Source organism: Salvia hispanica, chromosome 1 (assembly GCF_023119035.1).
Source record: "Salvia hispanica cultivar TCC Black 2014 chromosome 1, UniMelb_Shisp_WGS_1.0, whole genome shotgun sequence".
NCBI classification, from domain to species: Eukaryota; Viridiplantae; Streptophyta; class Magnoliopsida; order Lamiales; family Lamiaceae; genus Salvia; species Salvia hispanica.
Window position 1 is genome coordinate 28,373,876 of NC_062965.1, and position 19,874 is coordinate 28,393,749.

The 19,874-nt window shown below is 38.3% G+C and overlaps 4 protein-coding genes across 6 annotated transcripts; 1 reads left to right on the plus strand and 3 right to left on the minus strand.

Moving 5' to 3' along the window:
• Nucleotides 1-341: 341 nt before the first annotated feature.
• On the minus strand, nt 342-3,143 carry LOC125202083 (non-specific phospholipase C6-like). Its single transcript, XM_048100407.1, has 3 exons — nt 1,839-3,143; nt 999-1,175; nt 342-881 (listed from the first exon to the last, which is right to left on the minus strand). Exons 1-3 carry the CDS (start codon nt 2,905-2,907, stop codon nt 580-582), a joined length of 1,548 nt encoding a protein of 515 aa, XP_047956364.1. The 5' UTR covers nt 2,908-3,143; the 3' UTR covers nt 342-579.
• Nucleotides 3,144-5,767: 2,624 nt separating this feature from the next.
• Nucleotides 5,768-11,550, minus strand: LOC125202161 (CBS domain-containing protein CBSCBSPB5-like). Of its 2 annotated transcripts, none has more exons than XM_048100513.1 (15): nt 11,393-11,550; nt 11,071-11,250; nt 9,444-9,612; nt 9,191-9,323; nt 8,925-9,095; nt 8,635-8,713; nt 8,417-8,530; nt 8,236-8,302; nt 7,909-8,014; nt 7,773-7,831; nt 7,115-7,221; nt 6,913-7,043; nt 6,564-6,649; nt 6,390-6,479; nt 5,768-6,213 (listed from the first exon to the last, which is right to left on the minus strand). In XM_048100513.1, exons 2-15 carry the CDS (start codon nt 11,220-11,222, stop codon nt 6,034-6,036), a joined length of 1,644 nt encoding a protein of 547 aa, XP_047956470.1. In that variant the 5' UTR covers nt 11,223-11,250; nt 11,393-11,550; the 3' UTR covers nt 5,768-6,033. The 2 variants fall into 2 exon arrangements, with proteins under 2 accessions (XP_047956470.1, XP_047956471.1); XM_048100514.1 differs by having other exon boundaries at nt 11,071-11,258; nt 11,393-11,536.
• Nucleotides 11,551-14,361: 2,811 nt separating this feature from the next.
• LOC125215426 lies at nt 14,362-16,534 on the plus strand. 2 transcript variants are annotated; one of them, XM_048116845.1, is made up of 4 exons: nt 14,362-14,907; nt 14,961-15,038; nt 15,128-15,217; nt 15,321-16,534. In XM_048116845.1, exons 2-4 carry the CDS (start codon nt 14,964-14,966, stop codon nt 16,254-16,256), a joined length of 1,101 nt encoding a protein of 366 aa, XP_047972802.1. In that variant the 5' UTR covers nt 14,362-14,907; nt 14,961-14,963; the 3' UTR covers nt 16,257-16,534. The 2 variants fall into 2 exon arrangements, with proteins under 2 accessions (XP_047972802.1, XP_047972811.1); XM_048116854.1 differs by having other exon boundaries at nt 14,972-15,038.
• Nucleotides 16,535-16,829: 295 nt separating this feature from the next.
• Nucleotides 16,830-19,088, minus strand: LOC125215422 (acetolactate synthase 1, chloroplastic-like). The gene has a single exon (XM_048116831.1). It carries the CDS (start codon nt 19,005-19,007, stop codon nt 17,040-17,042), a length of 1,968 nt encoding a protein of 655 aa, XP_047972788.1. The 5' UTR covers nt 19,008-19,088; the 3' UTR covers nt 16,830-17,039.
• Nucleotides 19,089-19,874: the final 786 nt, after the last annotated feature.

Genomic DNA, 19,874 nt, shown 5'->3' on the forward strand with positions numbered 1-19,874 from the left:
AAGAGAGCTTAACAGAGTCAGTTATGATTAGATGCTTAAGATTAGATTATAATGATGTAGTACAAAGATTAGAGAGGATCTAGATTGTGTTCCTCATTGAGCTATAAATATGTAATGTATCTGCATTCAAAATTATGCAATGAAATAGTATTTTCCTCTAAAGCTATTTTTGGCTAAAAACAACGAAAGCTTTCTTCTTTACTAGTTTGTGTTCAATCTTTCACCTAAGTCAATAAAAATTATACTTATACTGTAATTTTCTTTAAAAAAAAGTTCTTAATAATAGAACTAAATCATGAACAACTATTCTAAATGGGGCATGAAAGTGTAATTTAGCATCATTGTTACAAACTTTTGTGCATCAAATTAAAATAAAAGAAACGTTCCATCACAGATTCCACTGAGACATGAGAATGAACATCTTATGCAAAGAAACTATCACAATTTAGATAGAAAATTCTGATAAATACAAAGATGCAAACCCCATGACCAGTTCTCATCAACTACACAGCCACCCAAAAAGAATTGCTACTTACACACACCAACAACGGCAGAGAGTTCCCATTCCGCTGAAAGAAACTAGCCGTGGCGGCTGGAGGAACGTGTGGTTAGAGAAGAACGCATGTCAACAATGGTGGACTCGTCTGCTCCCAGCTTGGTAGCCTCTCTGCTCGCTCTCAAGAACCTTGAGACGGCACCTCTCACGTATCCATGAGCTTCCTTCACGCTCATCTTCTTCCCCAAATCGTCCGGGATGCTGCTCAAGAAGTGGTCTCCATTCAGAACAGCAGCTAGCTGCACGACCTCGCTCTGAAACTCGGACAAGCCCCTGTTTTCATTCGTTTGAATCCTCTTTGAAGGACTCACATCAGGCAGAACCTCTGCATATAAAATGGAATTTGATCAAACTGTGTGTATGGGAAGTGTGTTGTAGCTAACAACTGAGGCTTCACATATCAACGATAATGCAACAGATTAAGGATGAGTTTGTTACCCACCGGGGCAATCAGTTCGTGGGGATGTTCGCTCGCTGAAAACCTGCTCAAATGTGCCAGCCCACGCGTCTCTATGAGTTAGGAAGTGGGATGAGAGGTTGAAGATCTTCCTTATGGTTGCTGGAATGGATGAGTGTTCGAACTCAGAATTGTTAGTCGGCCCATTTGGCTTGCTTATCACTACATACCAAAACAACAAATTAATATACCAGATACCATATCTTGCAGTAAAACTCAATATGGCAGATTATTCACAAAATCAATCTAGTTTTTTCAGATATAACAACTGAAAATCAGCCCTGTTTGTTGAAGCAACTATAGATCAATATCATCATATGCAAATATAAACTCCTAAACCCCAAAGCAACTACGAATGAATGTTCCAAGACAGAATATGCAAGAATGTGAAAGACATGATCATCAAGAACTTCATTTCTGAAAAGTGAAAGCAACCATACATACTCCTAAAGGCCAAAAGCATGTGTATATATATATATATGAATATGAATGTTCCAAGAATCTGACAGACAGACAATCATCATCAAGAACTTCATTCCTGCTAAGTCAAAGCAATAAGTATATAAACTCCTAAAGCCTAAAGCATCTATATATGAATGAATTTTCCAATTTCCAAGACTAAATATCCAAGAATGTGAAAGACATGATCATGAAAAACTTCATTCCTACAAAGTGAAAGCAACTATATAAACTAATAAAGCCCAAAGCATCTATATATATGAATGAATGTTCCAAGACTAAATATCCAAGAATGTGAAAGACATGATCATAAAAACTTTAATCATGCAAAGTGAGAGCTAACTATCTAAGAACATGAAAGTATACCAGTCCCTTTGTTGATCCAAGGAGACACCATGATAGTAGGCACACGAACACCAAGCCTATCAAACTTGAAGAAATAGGGGGCCGGCCCGGTGTTCCCATCGGGATTGGGGATATTGACGAAGGGCGTCTGGACATGATCATAGAAACCTCCATGCTCATCGTAGGTGATGACGAAAAGCGTCTGATTCCACTGCGGGCTTCCCCTCAGCGTCTCGTAGATCTCCTTCACGAGCTTCTGCCCATTGGCAACGTCGTGCGAGGGGTGATCGTCGTTGGCCGGAAACCCTAAAATGTCGAAGTACCTCGGCTCAATCACGCACAAATTGGGCAATTTCCCAGCCGTAGCATCCTTTTTAAACCTAAAATCGTAGTCATGAAACTTAGATGCATACTTCAATTTCCTCAGATTTCTATAAAACAATGTGGTTGGAATGTTCTGGAAATAGACCCCGAAATCCAAGCCGTCTTCGCGGAGAGAGTCGAAAATCGTCTGCTGCGGGTAGCCCGTGGCGAGCTGGCGCTTGACGTGGCTGGTGGAGCCGTGGGAGGTGGCGGAGTAGGCGAAGAGGCGGTTGGGCTGGGTGGGGCCGGGGATGGAGGAGAACCAGCGGTCGAATACGGCGAATTCCTTGACCAATTCGGCGTAGATCGGGAGATTCTCGGGGCGGAAGCCTTTCATGACGGTTTGGGAGAGGTTTTTCTCGGCCATGGTGGAGGCTTGCTCGGCGAAGCCGGACATGGAGGGGATGGAGGCGGATCCGAAGACCTGCTGCACGACGTCCTCGAAGGAGTGGCCGGGGTCGGGATCGACGAAGTCGGCGTCGTCGGAGAAGCAGATGATGCCGGTGGAATTGGAGTTCACGGCGTTGCATTCGCGGCCGGTGACGCCGTTGATTGAGGGGTTGATGGATTGCTTCATCCAGCCCAGCATGTGGTCGAATGAGCGATTCTCCAGCATCAAAACGACGACGATTTTGATCGGCTGCTGCTGATTAGTATTCAGCTGAAGTGAGTGTGAGAAAATGGCGGAGAGTGAAATGAGGAAAATCGGGAAAATTGATTTTGACATTTTGTTAGCTTGATTTTGGGGTTTCTGAGGTGAAGAGGATTGATTAAGTGTGGAGAATTGAAGAAAACATTAAGACTAGAAAATGGTGAGTTCAGAGTTCACGAGTTAGGATTGAAAGGGCGGCAGAGATTTGTAGGAATGCCGCCATTTTTTATAGAGAGTGGAGTGAAGTGCGATCACGTGAATGTAGAGATATAGTCTGCGGCTACATTCCAAATTGGTAAATAAATTATTAACGATAAAAAAATGAATGCAGTAAAGTAGAAAAGGGGTGAAGAAGATTTGCAGGAAATATAGGAAGAAGAAGGGAAATGGGAATGTGTGGATGTATGTGGTGAAACGTGTTTGTAACTGTTGAATGTGAATAACAACATCAACTTACGTGGCGGACATTTTCTGTTACCATCAACCCTATTTATTAAGTATACTTACAGCTATAAACTCTCTCTCTCCTATAAAAATATGGATAAAAGATATCACACGAGAATTAAAATAAAATTAGTAAATGAAGAGAAGGGAGGGGAATGGTATGGGAAGTAAGAGAGAGGAGAGTAGAATGGTAGGAGTAGTTAAAATTGTGTCAATGGATAATGAGACCTATATTATTAAATTGATATAATTTTTCAAAAATGAAATGCACATATTTTGGTGGAACGGACGAAAATGGAAAGTACACATATTTCTATGGGACGAAGGATGTATATACTTTTAAATTATGAAAAAATATTAATAAAAAAAGATTAGTAAAATATATAATGATTGGATACGAATATACAATGATTGACTTGTAAAAAATAATAAATGGAAGATAAAGTTTGTGAATTTTAAATTAATTTTAAAGTTTGTATACAATACCAAAATTTGATCATAATTTATGAGTACATGATTCATTAATTTAAATTTAACATGAAAAAAAATGACGTAGTAAAACGCAAAATAGGATTTTTTTACTTTTTAATTTAAATTTAAAATGAAAAAAATGACGTATTAAAACGCAAAATAGGATTATTTTTTTTTACTTTTTTTCTGACGAGGGGAAATATAATTTTACGAAGTTGGAGTTCACTAAAATGGGGAAATATTATATTACGAAGTTGGAGTTCATTAAAATATTCACATGAATTTGTATACATTGAAAAGTACTTATGATGTTGCAATAATAACTCGTTTTTCTTTTGAGTAATTGATATGGTTCAATAAATAGAGATCGTACATTATTCCGTAATATTAATAACTGAAATATTACCTGAAATTTTGATGTACAAATTAGGATACTGCTGTTTAATTTTGGTTATTCTGGCATGGTCCATAATCAATTGACATAAATTTTGATCCATATAATCACCTCTCACAATTTTTATGCCGATTAATTAATTTACTATATAATGTAGCAATCGTATTGTATTAGGATTACTTAATAAGCAATAGCATGCCACGTGAAAAATGAGCAAGTTAATAATAATAAACGTAAAAGTAATTGTATTGCGATGTGTTACGTTAGAGTTTCGTCTTTCATTTAGCAATAAATTTTAGTGATTAAATTACAATTGATGAAATGTCAAATATCTCATCAAAATGTAATAAAATGCTAATAATGATATATCTTCAAATAAAATTAAGAATGATATATCTTCATTGGCATAAGATTAATGCGCCTAAATTGTGGAAACTATAGTAAGATTTGGACATTGTTGACAATGACACGTAGAACTGAAATTCCCACATTAAATTAGGAGATGAATGCACCGACACAAATATTCATTTCACAATTATTTAACATATAAATTTTCGAACATTAAATACTAGTGTACATGTGAACTGTGAAGTGACTGAGAATAAATATTACATTAATTATAAGTTTCCCAACTGAATTATCGTATATCCAATTTCTTACATTTCACATCTTCGTAGTATATACTACTCCTACTTATTTCTTTGTGTTATAATTTCATATATTTCTACACATCAATTCATTTTGTCATTTTGAATTCAATTAGATTACATGATATTAATGTTTATTTTTAAGTACAATTATTTAAACTAAATCTTGATTCTGATTAGAAAAATAGTCAAATGCCATTATAATTTATTATAGCTAAATCATTCTGTCAAAGTCAAAGAGACTGTAGGGAATATTTGATCCGTGACCATAGGTTTTATTAAATAAATATTCGTATAAAAGTTTTAATACCAATTTTTATTGTTGTCGCTTTGTCCCCATATACCTAGACGAATTAGAGGATCGGTCGGTGCCATGGACCCTCACATTTTTAAATGAAACATGTCACGCATAAATTAGTAATTAAATATTTGATTTAACTCATGACAATATTCTTATAATGAAATTGTCACATCCTTATACTAATTGAGGTGAAGTAATCAATGTATTAATTTTTAGTATTTATTTTACCCCAAATTATGCATACATTGTGGGCATATTTTCAACCAACAACGAAAGCAATCTGCCTAACCACTCTTTTCTCATTTATATGAGAAACTACAAGGTTATTGCGCTTAAAAACTAAATTTTGAACAAATTCTAATATGTTTTCTACAAATTTTTAAAGTGGTCTTAACAATACACGGCAGATTATTCAAACCATATAAAACCACATAGATTTCACAACTAAGCACGCAAGATTAAAATCTGCCCAAACATTTTTATTTGTGTAAGGTTGGAAAAATTGCACAGCTTCAAGAGTGTATGATTTTTAAAACCACTTTCAAAGTTCGTGTCAAATACCAAAAATTCGCCCAAAATTTATGGTCTTCAAGATCAAAATTAACTAAATAAAAGAAGTCTCGAATACAAATATCGTGCTAAAACAAAAGGAATTCCATTATTTCTGACAATCCAATAAATTCACAAATGATTTAAGTGAGACAAATAGAAAGTTGGATACTGTATGTATGCAGTTCCACTTATAACATGTACAAATCCAATTTTTCAATGAAAATACATACCATTTTTTTCGTCATAATCACCTATGCTTATTGTAATTTGCAAGGCACAATAAACTCTTTCTTGTTATGTTAAGGTATACTCACAAATGGCAAGCAAAAGATACCACAACCACACTCTGGTTTCTTTCCTCTTCAAACTCTCCGAGCAACGTGTGTATCGAATCAATTTGCAGGTCGCCTCAAGAATGCTAAAACGCCTAAACCAGCAACTAAGGCAGCCCCAGCGGCCACAGAGCTGTATGCCGAAGCCCAAGCATCTGCTTGAGCATATTCCATACCTTTCGACTTGGATCCCATCCGAGGACGTGCTGCACTGGAATACTCTAAATGCAATTTCAACCCCTGTTCATGTTACTCGGTGTATTTATCATTTCCTTTTTAGGTCAATCGGGTCAAACAACTAGACACAGCATGCGTTTCACACAGGGGGGCAAACTTAAAAGATAACTTCGCAAATGGATGCAAATTCTTCGTCAGACACAGACAGCAAAAGTTGCTTTCGAGTATAAAAAACTTACCTTCCAACCAGCTAGCCTGGCATGATCTACAGCTGCTTGAAGATCATTATCAGATGCAAGCATAACCTTGTCCTTGTCTTCATCTTCATACTGAAGAATGGTAGCAATCCAAAAGCATAAGACTTCGAAATACAGAAAATAAAACAGCTGGGCAGAGTCAAGAGCACGTCCTACCAGAATATATGGAAGGTTGTCACGGTCAATTTCATCTCTTAATCTCTGAAGGATTGCTGCTATAAGGTCGGCCAAACTCTGTGTACCTGAACACAAAATAGTGACACAAAGTGATGCAAAAAGTATCTGTGCAGTATATAATAAGATGATAAAAGAACAAGACACAATTTTCAATACATAAAATCTCCATGCATAAGAGCGTGTGAAATGATATGTGGATATAGTAAATGTGGTGTATTCTTCTGCGGCATAAAACTTGAAGTGGTACTAATGATAAACCTAAAAGGCTTAACATATACTAGGATAACAAGACTATTTTTCACACTAAAAGATAACAATTGAAAAATACCACATAAAAATCTATGCATCCTTCCTTTTCCATCTTGAATTTTGAAAGCAAACGAGTTGGGGGTGGAAGTAGAATAAGCAATAGATCGCCCGCCATCTCCCCCATCAGAAGGCAATTTCAAGGAATTCTCACTGAAATATCATACTAATATTGTAAGGAACTGTAAACAATGGAATTGTAGTTCAACAATAAAGCAAGCAACCTCCGGGTCTCATCATCATCATCTGGAGTTAATTCCATTGCAGAATCCCAGAACTTTTGCAGCATGGTGTTTGTGGCCTCACCATTGACTGCTGCAGTACTTCCAACCTGGAAAAAAGAACCCAATCAGAGCATAAAATCTTAAGAAAGTAGTACATAATACAACGGTATAAACTCTAAGCGTCAAAATTATCAGGACTGCCCTTTAGAATGAGTAAAAGCAGCACGTTGAAGATCTCAAAATAAAAAAAAAAAAAAAGAAACGGTAGTGTTAATAGTCCTTATTCTAGTGATAAAATAAATATGCCTGAGACAATCATCCTGTCTTCATCCAACCCATAAGAACATAGCTCATGCAACAGTAAAGTTGACCATAATTTTTGTTGCAACCCAAAACAATGAAATAAAATGTTTAGATTGCTATAGACAAATTCCTCTTCTAAGCTACACGAAAATGTATTCAAATAAATAATGAAATTGCAAAACAAATGAAAGTGAAACATTGACGATTAAAGCAATTACAGTTTTAGTTGGAAATATAACGTAGTTTATGTCTTATCTTATAGACATAGCTTCAATAGGTTAGCACATTTCTTAGTTCAAATCATTTGATATCTCTAATTACCTCATCCGTGAAAGGAAGGTTCAGATTGACTTACTGTGGCTATTGCAGCATGAGTTATATGAAGAACATCGAGAACAGCTACCGCCACTCCTTCTGTATCATTGCGTTAAACTTTAGGCCTGGAAATAACAATTTTCAAAATTCTTCTAAGACATATTATGCTGGTATACCTTTATCAACAACTGGAAGGTGCAAAAATTTCCCATCATGCATGGTATGAAGTGCATCAACAATAGGAGTATCTACAGTAGCACACTCTGGATTTGGTGTCATCACCTGGAGAATTGTTTTAGTGATATGAAGAAATGAGCGATGTTAGCATACCTTCCGATTTACCAAGAAAACTGAAACTTGATAAAAGATACTGAAAAAGTCTACCATGAATTATCCTTATTCCAGAAAATAATTCCAGCAAAACAACTCCAGAGATTGAACAGCTAGAGCAATGGATATGGGAGCACTAACCAAAGCAAATGAGAAAGAAGGGTAAAGTTTACCTTCTCCACTAAAGTAGATCCTGGAGAAAGATCTTGAGCTATGACCCTCATCAGCATGTCTTTTGAACTAAAATAAGTATTGCATACAAGTGAGTACTCAGTTAAGAAACAAAGTTTCACAGATTGTGCAGGCAGAACTTGTTATTCAAATATGCATTTTCTTAAAGAAGGGAAAGCTCACGTAAGTATTCCTCGTGGTTTGTTTTCTACAATTACAATGGCAGAGCTTGCTTGAACTTCAAACATCTTCTTTGCAGCCTCTAGCACAGTGTCACTTGGATCTACTGTAACAATCCTAACAAACCACAAGGTTAGTTGCATTACACTTCTAATATCTTGCTATAGTCATAAGATGCAAGCTATGGCTATAGATAATAGCAAAGTGAAGATATTACCTACTTTGAGTTGTCAGGAATTATAGTGGACACAGAGGGTGTAAACATTCGCTCTCGAAGTGTCTCAATGAATGTGTTTGGCCCTATATATTAACATGTTAAAATCAAAACAGTAGCAATTGCCAGTGGATGATCATGATTCTTTATAACATACAAAATGGCTAGACACTTATAATTATAACATGAAAGATAATCTAAGGCCACTGGAAAAGAAAAAGAAAAACAAGGACAAGAAATACAAAAGTAAAATTTGCCAGAAAAAGGTGAGAACATTTAATGGATGCATGCACCAACCAGAAACTGTTGTCCCCCAATGTCTCTCAACGCCTTCAACAGCAGCTGCAATCGCCTTTCCCTTCTCAGCTGCCCTCTCCAAACGAGCAATAGCATCATACAAACATTTTGCTATGTCAAGTAAAGCAATCACCTCTCCTTTTTCAACAACTGGTAAATGTCTGAACTTTCCTGTTGAAAATAATATTATGCCGAAGCCAAGCCAATTTAGATTCTAAAACAAGATTCATAGTGTGTTGAGGCATGAAGTGTTAGATAAAAGAGACCTTGAACCATTTTTTGCAACGCTTCGACAGCAAGATTATCAGAAAGCACAAATACTGGGTTCCTAGTCATGACCTTAGACACAGGAGTTTCCTCAAGATTTAGATCATGCGCAATGACTTTCATAGCTATATCCTTCAGTGCAAAGAAGAAATATGTCATTACTTCCAACAAGAAAAGAGAACAAGTAACATAGGGACTTGTAAAAAGACTAAAACTAGCTCCCAGTTGCATGCATGTCCCTCCAACAAGTACCTTATCTGTCAGGATTCCACACAATAATGCATTTGAATCAGTTAGCAGTAAAGCATCAACCCTACGGGCAGCCATCCGGCGACAAGCTTCAATTATAGTGGTAGTTTCTGGTACTGTCAAGGCTTTTGATAGCCTCAATTGCTTGACCGTCCGTTCTCCTGTCAGTCCTCTGATGCAAATTTGAAGAATAATAATTCTCAAATATCATGGAAATACATTTTGACAGAAGAAATTAGTTGCATGCATTTATGTTTGATGTGTCTTCCGCCATGGCACAACATATCTATTTACAAGCTGAAATACGATCATAAAGATGAAGAGCACATCTATGATAATGTGTACATAAACATACACTCCTTCCACTTCTTACTTAGGATAAATAAGTTAACTTTCTCAACAAAAGAGTTAACAAGTTACCCTTCAACTTACAATGCTTAGCCATGTGTTTGAACATAATGCTCACCACTGAGAAACAAAATGAAACACGAACAGTGAAAATTGAAACAGCATGTACTGACACATCAGTCATCAGCTAGACACAGCCTTTGGAAAACAAAACTTGGGCGGTTGAAAGCAAGACAAAAATCTGTAACACTAACAGCTTTGGTTTTTCAAGCTCTGAAGATTCTGAACTTTGCTCATTTGTATGATTGTATCAGTAAAGCATAACTATTACATTATTTGGTTAGAGTATGTACTATATAAGATTACTTTTAACATCAAACCCCAGTCAGTCCTTGTGTAATACATCCTCACTTCAAGTGGAAGCTCTCAATTCTTTTAAGTATACAGTCTACCTATCATTTTATTAAAAGCATGCCATCCCCCATGTTGCAGAGTCTTGGTAGACAGAGGGCGTAGCAGTGAAGCTTGGTGCTTGACGACATAGATACCTTTAGTTTTAATTTTCAAGTGGAAAAGTCATAGATCTACTTGTTACTCAAATTTAATTTACTTCATTGTACTTAAGTTTAGACCCCACTCATTATCCTTTGACAAATTATTCTAATAGTTCTTACTTTCTTCCGAGCACTTCACTAGAGTTTTCAACTTCAATAGCACAACTATCCTCTAATAACAGAGAGCAAAGAAGGGCGGCTCAATTTGTGCTTCGACCAAGAATCAGGCCAACATTTATGGGGATATTGAGGATTGCTAACAAGAAGGCAAGGATATTTACAAAAGCATTTGGATTTTCTGCTATTATTGTTGAAGCTGAAATTAAAGAATTTTATTAATTAAAATATATATAGAGAGCAAATTCAAGCTACTAAAAACTGTAGTTGTATTCCAGTTTTTAGAATAAATTCACCCTGATCGTGCGGATAAAGAGCGAAAAATGCTTTGACTAAACGTAGACTCCTTTTGCTTTCAGCAATTATGAGCTAATCAACCAATCGCTTGTTCTTTACTTATCGGCATTTAGTTTAGAATCGTTTTATGACAGTTCTACAGCAAAAATAAATGGAAAATAAAGCACGCAAATATTCCATTTAATGCCATCCACCACAATAAAGGAATCTGATAAAGAACTTAATGAAAAGCAATCCAGATTGGGGAATACATTCGCAGGATAACGGAATAAAAACATTTTCCAATTGAAGCTTATAGGATATGAATAGCGTACAAGGAACGGGAGCCGGATATAGATTTCCGGTGGTTCGAGGGAGGAATTCCAACAACTCCATCGCCGCCGCCGCCGTAATCAGCAGCAGATTTCCTCCTGGTCAACGTCACGCTTCTCCTAGTCGACGGTCCCCCTGGAGGCGCGGTCGACATCTTCTGCTCGATCGGAAAAGTTTAGCAGCTGTAAATCTACCAGAAATCAATACACACGCATCGAAAGTTGAACCAAAACACAATCATCCACAGCAGAAGCTCAGCAATTATAGCTGTTTCAGCCAAGTAAAGCATGAATCGTGAAAGTATGTAGCGCTATTAGAGCATACCAATCAGGAATAACGGCGATTGAATGAGCAAAAGTGATTAATTGAAGATTTTTGGCGTTGATTTAGGGAGGAAAAATGAAGAGAAGAGGAGTGCACGCGTGAGAAACGGAAGGATGAGGATTTTCGCTGTTACGATGTCCAAAATATTACATTAATTTTAATTTAAAATTTAAAATATGGAGTAATTTAATTGCGTAGATTTGGGCCTAACATCGGGCTGGCATATTACATATGGTCGGGCCCATAATTGAGGAGTGAATCAACAAATTTTTTAGCATGAAAATGAGAATGAAGGTTAGTAAGATGAATGAAGATAGGATAAAATATAAGATATTAAATATATATACTTTTATCGTCAAAATATTAATTTTTTATAATAGGGTCCCATAAAAAAATAACCATAAAAACCTGTCCAGATAAAATGTAACCGTGAAAAATACAGAGCCAGCCAACTTAAATTTAGTTCGATCCAATTAAATAAATTTATCCTTATATTCTAGTCGATTCATCCAATTAAATAAATTTATCCTGATATTCTAGGCGATACATCCTTTTTTTTTCTCTATTTCCTTTGATATATAGTACTACACTTACTATTGTATTAAAAAATTTAAAATTAACAAATTACAAAAAAAATGGAACAACAATCCACCAATGACCATTTTAGCAAAGAGAGTTGTGGTGCCTCACAATGTCACTTATTTGGCATTTATATTTGCATATAGTATGTGTTTCTGAAGATAAATTACAACTATATTTTATTTTCTTTTTGTTTACATTATTATTCAATTGTTGCTATTTATTTTAATGTCAAAAATATGCTATGCTCTCTTTTTAGGGGAAATTTATTTATTATTTTATGGCTTTATTATTGTGTAAGTATTGTTACTTGTAGACTCGTAGCAATAGTTGTTCAATCTTTCGTACCGTCCACGTTATGCACTAGTACTGCGTTAGGCCATCTCCAAGACTCCAACCATTTACACTAAATTCAAATTCATTTTTAGTGTAAATGTCATGTTAAATATGACTTTACTCCAACCATTTATACTAAACTCAAATTTAAAAAAATATTCTATATTATGTCTCTTTTACTCATAAAATTTGAAAATTTTGTAGGTTTTGATTTAGTGTAAACCTAAAAATAGGTATTTTTTTTCTAAAAGACCAAAAATGAAATTGGTTTTTGAGTACCATTGGAGCTAACTACTTATCTCATTTTAGAATTTAGTGTATCCTTGAAGATGGTTTAGCTTCACTCCTAAGATGCTGTTCGATTGGTATAACTAATTGTCATATGATTATTTATCTAAAATTAAGTTGTGCAACTACTTTAATTGGAGGAGTTGGCTACGACTCATTATCTCATGATTAATCATCTACAATTAATTGTGAGATTCAATCTCATTAACCAAACATGATATTCCCTCTATCCCTTAAATTTTGTCACATTTTTTCATTTATGTCCGTCTCATAAAATTTATCACATTTCACTTTTTATCATTTTTTGTAGTGGACCTCATATTCTACTAACTCATTCAAACTCACATTTTATTATAAAACTAATATATAAAAGTATGACTCACTCTTCACTAACTTTTCAACTCATTTTCCATCATATTTCTCAAAACCGGTCCCGGTCAAAGTGTGACAAAAATTACTCCATCTGTCCAATAAAAATATGTGCATTTTTCATTTCTGTCCGTCCCAAAAAAATATGGGCATTTCATTTATGGAAAGTTTTCTCCAACTCATTACCCATATACATCAATTTATTAACTACTTATACCACTAATTATGGCCACCACTACAACTCATTAAAAACTAATGTGGTTTTCACTATCCACTAACACTACTTAAAAACTCTTCTCTTTATCTCTTATTTTACTAATTATGCATTAATTCTCGTGTCATTTCAAATATTCATATTTTTATGGGATTGAGGGAGTACTTAATATTTACTCCCTCCGTCCCCCGATTAAGAGTCACACTTTTCCATTTCGGTCCGTTCCCAATTAAGAGTCACACTTCCTACTTACTATATTTGGACATCAAAAATACCTTTATTGTTGGCAAAAGTTACACAAAATTTACACAAAATGTCACCACCTAACTCCATTTATTACACATTCAAACACTTCTTTAAAATCTGTGTCTGGTCAAAGTGTGACTCTTAATCGGAGACGGAGGGAGTACTAGATTAAATCTAAATCAGAAATGTTAGTTTTTTTATAAAATCTGAAGAGTTATATATAGTCAAATGCTTAATTAAGCTAAGAAGGTTGTGATGATTGATTAATGGAGTAAAATCAAGATATAGTCCAAAAGGGGAAGATATGCCATGGATCGGCGGCCGGTGTGTTTAGATTACTTGTGAAGCTAATCTCAAACTCTAATACCCTATTATATTAAATATTTTATACTTTTTACTTAATTAATTTTAAGTTTGACTACCCTAAAACTAAGTATGAAAATAGCACTCATATTTCCGAATCAAAGTGTGATGTATTTAATTCCGAATGGAAAGATGTTATTTCTTATAATTCGTGTCGAATCAAAGTGTGATTCTAGTAGTAGGGATTCTGCTACTTGCCACGCCTGTAATTCAGTCTGCTCTCGACTCAAACAGAGTAAATCTGTATGTACATAGCAAGTTTTCCAAGTTCTCTCTCTCAACTACCTTGCAGGCTGATTTACTCTTTACCAAGTCAGACAGTTCACTTCACACACGTATTCATGTCAAAGTTTGCATCTTTCACAAACATTAGGTTAATAATAGCAAGATTTTCCAAGTAGTTTTCATGAAATTGACTGACTGCTCTATGATGATAAATGAATGCCAAGTCAATTCACAGAGAGAGAAAGTTTCATAGGCTCTGCTATCTTGACTTGGTCTTGATGATGTAAGGTCTACAATCAGAAATCACAAACAAACAGGTATCTATAATTTGTATATTAGTTTTCACACTTGTAGTAGGAATATTCCTACTTGCTGCTGCTAACCAATACTCAAACAACAATAAACAACTACTTCAATCTCAACTGGCCTTCCATCACTCCCTTTCTGCTCCACATATTTAAACCCTAAACAATATTCATGTCCCTTTCACATTCTCAATATTCTACTACAACCCCCTTATTAGGAAGATTCGAGCAACTTGCGTTCGCTATTGTATATAATCATTGGTCCTAATAAAGCCAAGGCACGAGTGACGGAATCATGTTTATTTTGCAAGAAAAAAGATGCACAACGCAACCTCATTTATCGTCTTTACCTTCTCTAGATTGCCTCTGCTCTTATTTTAAAACTCTGATCCCCATCACCACTACAGCTACATTTTTGTTGCCACTCTTCACATCTTCCTGTTGACTTTACCTGCAGCATCACCGATCATCTATCGCTGCGTCTGCTATAACTCCAGCAACGACATCACATCCTCCTTGTTGTTGACGATGATTTCATAAAAATAGAGCAGCTCGTTCTGTATACACTTTGGTTTCATCTCCTACTTCTGGTACCGACTTCCCTCCTCTCTCTTCGCCTTTTGACCTAAAAAAAATCCGGCAGTTTATGGGCAGGGAAAGATCAGCAACAGCCATGGAGAGGAATGATGAGAAGCACGCAGTTATATCTCCAGGAATGAAGGTAAGAACATGAGCATTCTTGAAACTTATGAGATAGAAATAGTCCCATGTTTGATATTTCTCGACAACTCTTGTTTTCTTGAAAATTAGGTAGCCAAAGAAGAAGACATGAGAAAATCCTTATTCAGTGCAGCAAAATCACCAACTGAAACTGGAAGACCAAGCAGCATGGTTTTTAAGGTAAGAGCATCATTTTTTATTTATTTTGTTAAAACCTTTTTTTATCAAGAAAATCATGTTAGAAATGCATCTGATTTCACTTGTATTTGGGAAAATGAAACAGAAAGCTCATAGAGTAATACCAGCTCATATAGTTGCTGAGGCCATATCCACGCTGCACGGTCTGGACCTTAGGTGGTCAGGACCGATAACTCCGACTGAAATGCAATACGTGGAACAGTACGTCGTGGCCAAGTACCCAGAGTACTCCAATGCCCTCGTGGAAGGAGGAGAGAAAACCGATCTGTATGATCTCTGTATCACAGAAAAACTTGAAGAACCTCAGCCAGATGACAAGCGGAAATCACCAAGAGGATTTTCCAGAGACACCTTTGGAAGCAGCCTCCCTGATCTCGAGAATACGCAACTGGAGCCATCGAGATTGCTCAGCATCCTCACCAAAAAGTCCTCTTTCGTCGGGAGCTTCATCTCGATTCCTGAAATTCAAGCTAGAAACAAGGTTTTGAAACACTGCGGATTACCTGATGAGGAGTATCTTGTTCTCTTTACCCAGAACTACAAGGATGCAATGATGTTGGTTGGAGAAAGCTACCCCTTTTTCAAGGGGAACTATTACCTGACGATTATCGGGGAAGATGCTGATTATGTGAAAGAATTTGCAACCTACAAGGAATCAAGAGTGATTGCGGCACCAGAATCTTGGTTGGATTTGAGGATTAAGGGTTCACAACTTAGTCATTATTTCAGGAGGAAATGCAAGCACACTCCCAAAGGGCTGTTTTCCTACCCGGTTGAAGTAAATGGAACGCGATACTCCATGCATTGGATTTCAGAAGCTCATCGCAACTCATGGCATGTTCTGCTTGACACTACAGCACTGGCTGTGGGAGAAGATCAGCTGAATCTTGCACTCTATAGGCCAGATTTTGTGCTATGCAGTCCTGATAATACACATGCAAATTCTTCAACGGTTACCTGCCTCTTGGTAAGAAAAAAATCCTTTGACATGTCAACCTCCTCTGCAGCAGTGAATGAGTGAAGCTATTCTGTATATACCTGTAAGAACATTAAAGTTTAGCTCAAGTGTCAAGTAGACATTTTCATGATGTATTCCTCTTGAATGCTCAAAGCAACATTCTTTCTTCTTTTTTCAGAGGCAACTCAAATCAACATTCTCACTTTACGCATAAGGTTACATAAGATTTTTAGCTGTTAAAAAACAAGCATACATAGATAGCATTCTTTTATCAGAAGAATTTCGTCTAGATATCTTAATTTCCATACTAATATTATTGAATACTATGAAATTTGAAGCGACTAATTACGCAATGTGTGTTACCTTAGCTCCAACGGAGGAATCACCATATCCCCCAGACAGAGTTGATTTCAGCTTTTGAAGGTTTCTTGTATGTATTCTCAGCATCCTTCTCTCTGCATTTAGTCTTCTTTCTTTTCTTTCAATATGATGCTAGCCAATCAAAACAGGAAATATACATCTAGGCTAATAATTATTAGAATAGCATGTGGAAATTTCTCATTATGGTGTTAGCTTGTGATAGCCCCCAATATATGAAGAATAGAAAAGAAAAAGGGAACTTGGACACAATGTTACTAGCAATTCCAAACGTAACTCCTCTCTTATCGTACTATTCAACGGAAGAAGGTGACATGACATCAAACAAATGGTATCCACTAGATACCAATCACTGCATAAAGTAAACCTGGTACAACTGAACCAAAACTCAAACTAACTTACAAAACCAACTCATAACCTGCATCCATTACTCTGATGTCTAATTTGAACTACACGAATCAAGATTCATCAATATTTAGTTCTTCCATCACCCTCTGTTATAACATCTTGGAAGGCTCCCCCACTCGGGATCATGGGCAACACATGCTCTTGATGTGGTACAATGACATCCAAGAGATATGGTCCGGGAGTATCCAACATTTTCTGTATTGCGGCCCTGACGTCTTCCCTCTTTGTCACACGAGCAGCAGGTACATCACAAGCCTCTGCAAACTTCAACATATCAGGGAAAATCTCCGACTCTTTGGAAGGGTTTCCAAGATAAGTATGTGCTCGGTTGGACTTGTAGAAGCGATCTTCCCACTGGACCACCATACCAAGATGCTGGTTATTCAACAACATAATCTTGACAGGAAGGTTCTCCACTCGGACAGTAGCCAACTCTTGCACGTTCATTATGAAGCTACCATCGCCGTCTATGTCCACTACAACTGCATCTGGCCTAGCAACAGCAGCTCCCATTGCAGCCGGGAGTCCAAAACCCATCGCGCCTAAACCACCTGATGTCAACCACTGCCGTGGTTTATTGTACTTATAGAACTGTGCAGCCCACATCTGATGCTGCCCAACCCCCGTGCTAATGATTGCATTCCCTCCGGTGAGTTCATCAAGAACCTGAATTGCATACTGAGGAGGAATGGCATCACCAAACGTCTTATAGCTCAAAGGAAATTTCACCTTCTGCTCTTTTAGCTCATCCCTCCACGCTGAAAAATCGAGGAGACCCTCTTTCCCTTTCTCTTCCAATATCAAATTCAAGCCTTGCAAAGCCAACTTGATGTCAGTGCAAATAGACACATGTGGCAGCTTGTTCTTCCCAATCTCAGCAGAATCGATGTCAATGTGGACAATCTTGGCTCTACTCGCAAACGCTTCCAACTTCCCCGTCACGCGGTCATCAAACCTGACCCCAAAAGCAAGCAACAAATCACTCTTGTCGACTGAATAGTTCGCGTAGACTGTCCCGTGCATTCCAAGCATTTGCAACGAACACTCCTCGTCCGAACAAGGATAAGAGCCCAGGCCCATGAGCGTGCTAGCAACAGGGATTCCTGTGAGCTCCACGAATCTCCTCAGCTCCTCGCTCGAATTCAAACACCCACCACCTACATAAAGAACCGGCCTTTTCGACTCAGATATCAACCTAACTATCTGTTCCAGCAACACCTCACTCGGAGGCTTCGGCAATCTAGATAAGTAACCCCCCAATTTCATCGGCTGATCCCAATTAGGAACCACCATTTGCTGCTGAATATCCTTAGGCACATCGATCAGAACCGGGCCAGGCCTACCCGATCGCGCAATGAAAAACGCCTCTTTCACAATTCTCGGAATATCCTCAACGTCTAACACGAGATAGTTATGCTTCGTGATCGACCTAGTTACCTCAACAATTGGGGTTTCCTGGAATGCGTCGGTGCCGATCATGCGGCGCGGCACTTGGCCAGTGATCGCCACCATGGGGACGCTGTCGAGGAGGGCGTCGGCGAGGCCGGAGACGAGATTGGTGGCGCCGGGGCCGGAGGTGGCGATGCAGACGCCGGGGCGGCCGGAGGCGCGGGCGTAGCCCTCGGCGGCGAAGACGCCGCCCTGCTCGTGGCGGGGGAGGACGTTGCGGATGGTGCCGGAGCGGGTGAGGGCTTGGTGGATCTCCATGGAGGCGCCGCCGGGGTAGGCGAAGACGTCGGTGACGCCCTCTCGCTCCAGGGCCTCCACTAAGACGTCGCAGCCCTTGCGAGGCTCGTCTGGAGCGAATCGGGAGACGAATTTCTGACTCTCCTCTTTGTCGTGGAGGGATTGTGGGTCGGGGGAGGTTAGCACATTTGAGATTTGGAGGGCGCGGCGGTGGGAAATGGCGGCGGTGGGCAGCTTGTGGGGGAAAGGGAGGGTGAATTGGGAGAGAAGCTTGGGGGAATTGGAGAGAGGAGGAATGTGGGAAGGTTTGAAGGAGGTGGAGGTTGGAGCGGAGGCCGCCATTGTCGGCGACGGCGGGATTAGTTGTGTGTAGGGTTTTTGTTTGTGGAGTGAAGTGGACTAGTGGAGTGGAGATAGATTTGGATTGCAAATCTTATTGAGGCGCCAATGGTGGGAATGGTCCAAATTGAAATTAATCAACAGCCACTTATATTTTATGTGGTGATGGTTATTTGATGATAGGAATTGCGAATCACCACATAATTCACATGTTCCCAAACCTAACATGATAGGAATGTTTTAAATGAAATGTAGAAATACAAAGTATACTAGTGGTGACAGGTATAGTAATCGGATGTTAAGTGTGCGTGTGCACGGAGAGATCTTATGCAGAGGAGGTGGCCGCGGAGGGAGGCGACGATGGTGGAGGAGGTGGCAGTGATGGTGAAGGTGTCGGTGGTGGCAGTAGGGAAATGAGGGGCAAAGGTTGGATATGCGCACATCCTAGTTTCATGTCTATTTTATTATGCAGACTGACTTGCATCCTAGACTTAGAGCATCTCCAATGGTCGGGCATGATATGGGCTACTACTTGGCGGATGGTATATACCCTCGGTGGCCGGTCTTTGTGAAGACGATCAGACAAACAAGTGATGAAAACAAGGCATACTTTGGCGCAACGACAGAGTCGGCGCGCAATGACGTGGAGCGCGCATTTGGTGTGCTCCACTTGATGGCTGCAATTAAGGGTCCAACGCGCTTGCTGGGATGTCGGATGCGGTTTTCCCGATAATGTACGCCCGCATTATCCTTCACAACATGATCGCCGAAGACGAAGGCGTACAACCGACTAGTTGGGTCAAGACGATGAAGCCGGTCCAAGCCACGGAACGGCCACCCCTAGTGTACGACAGGGGGTACCTCTCGATG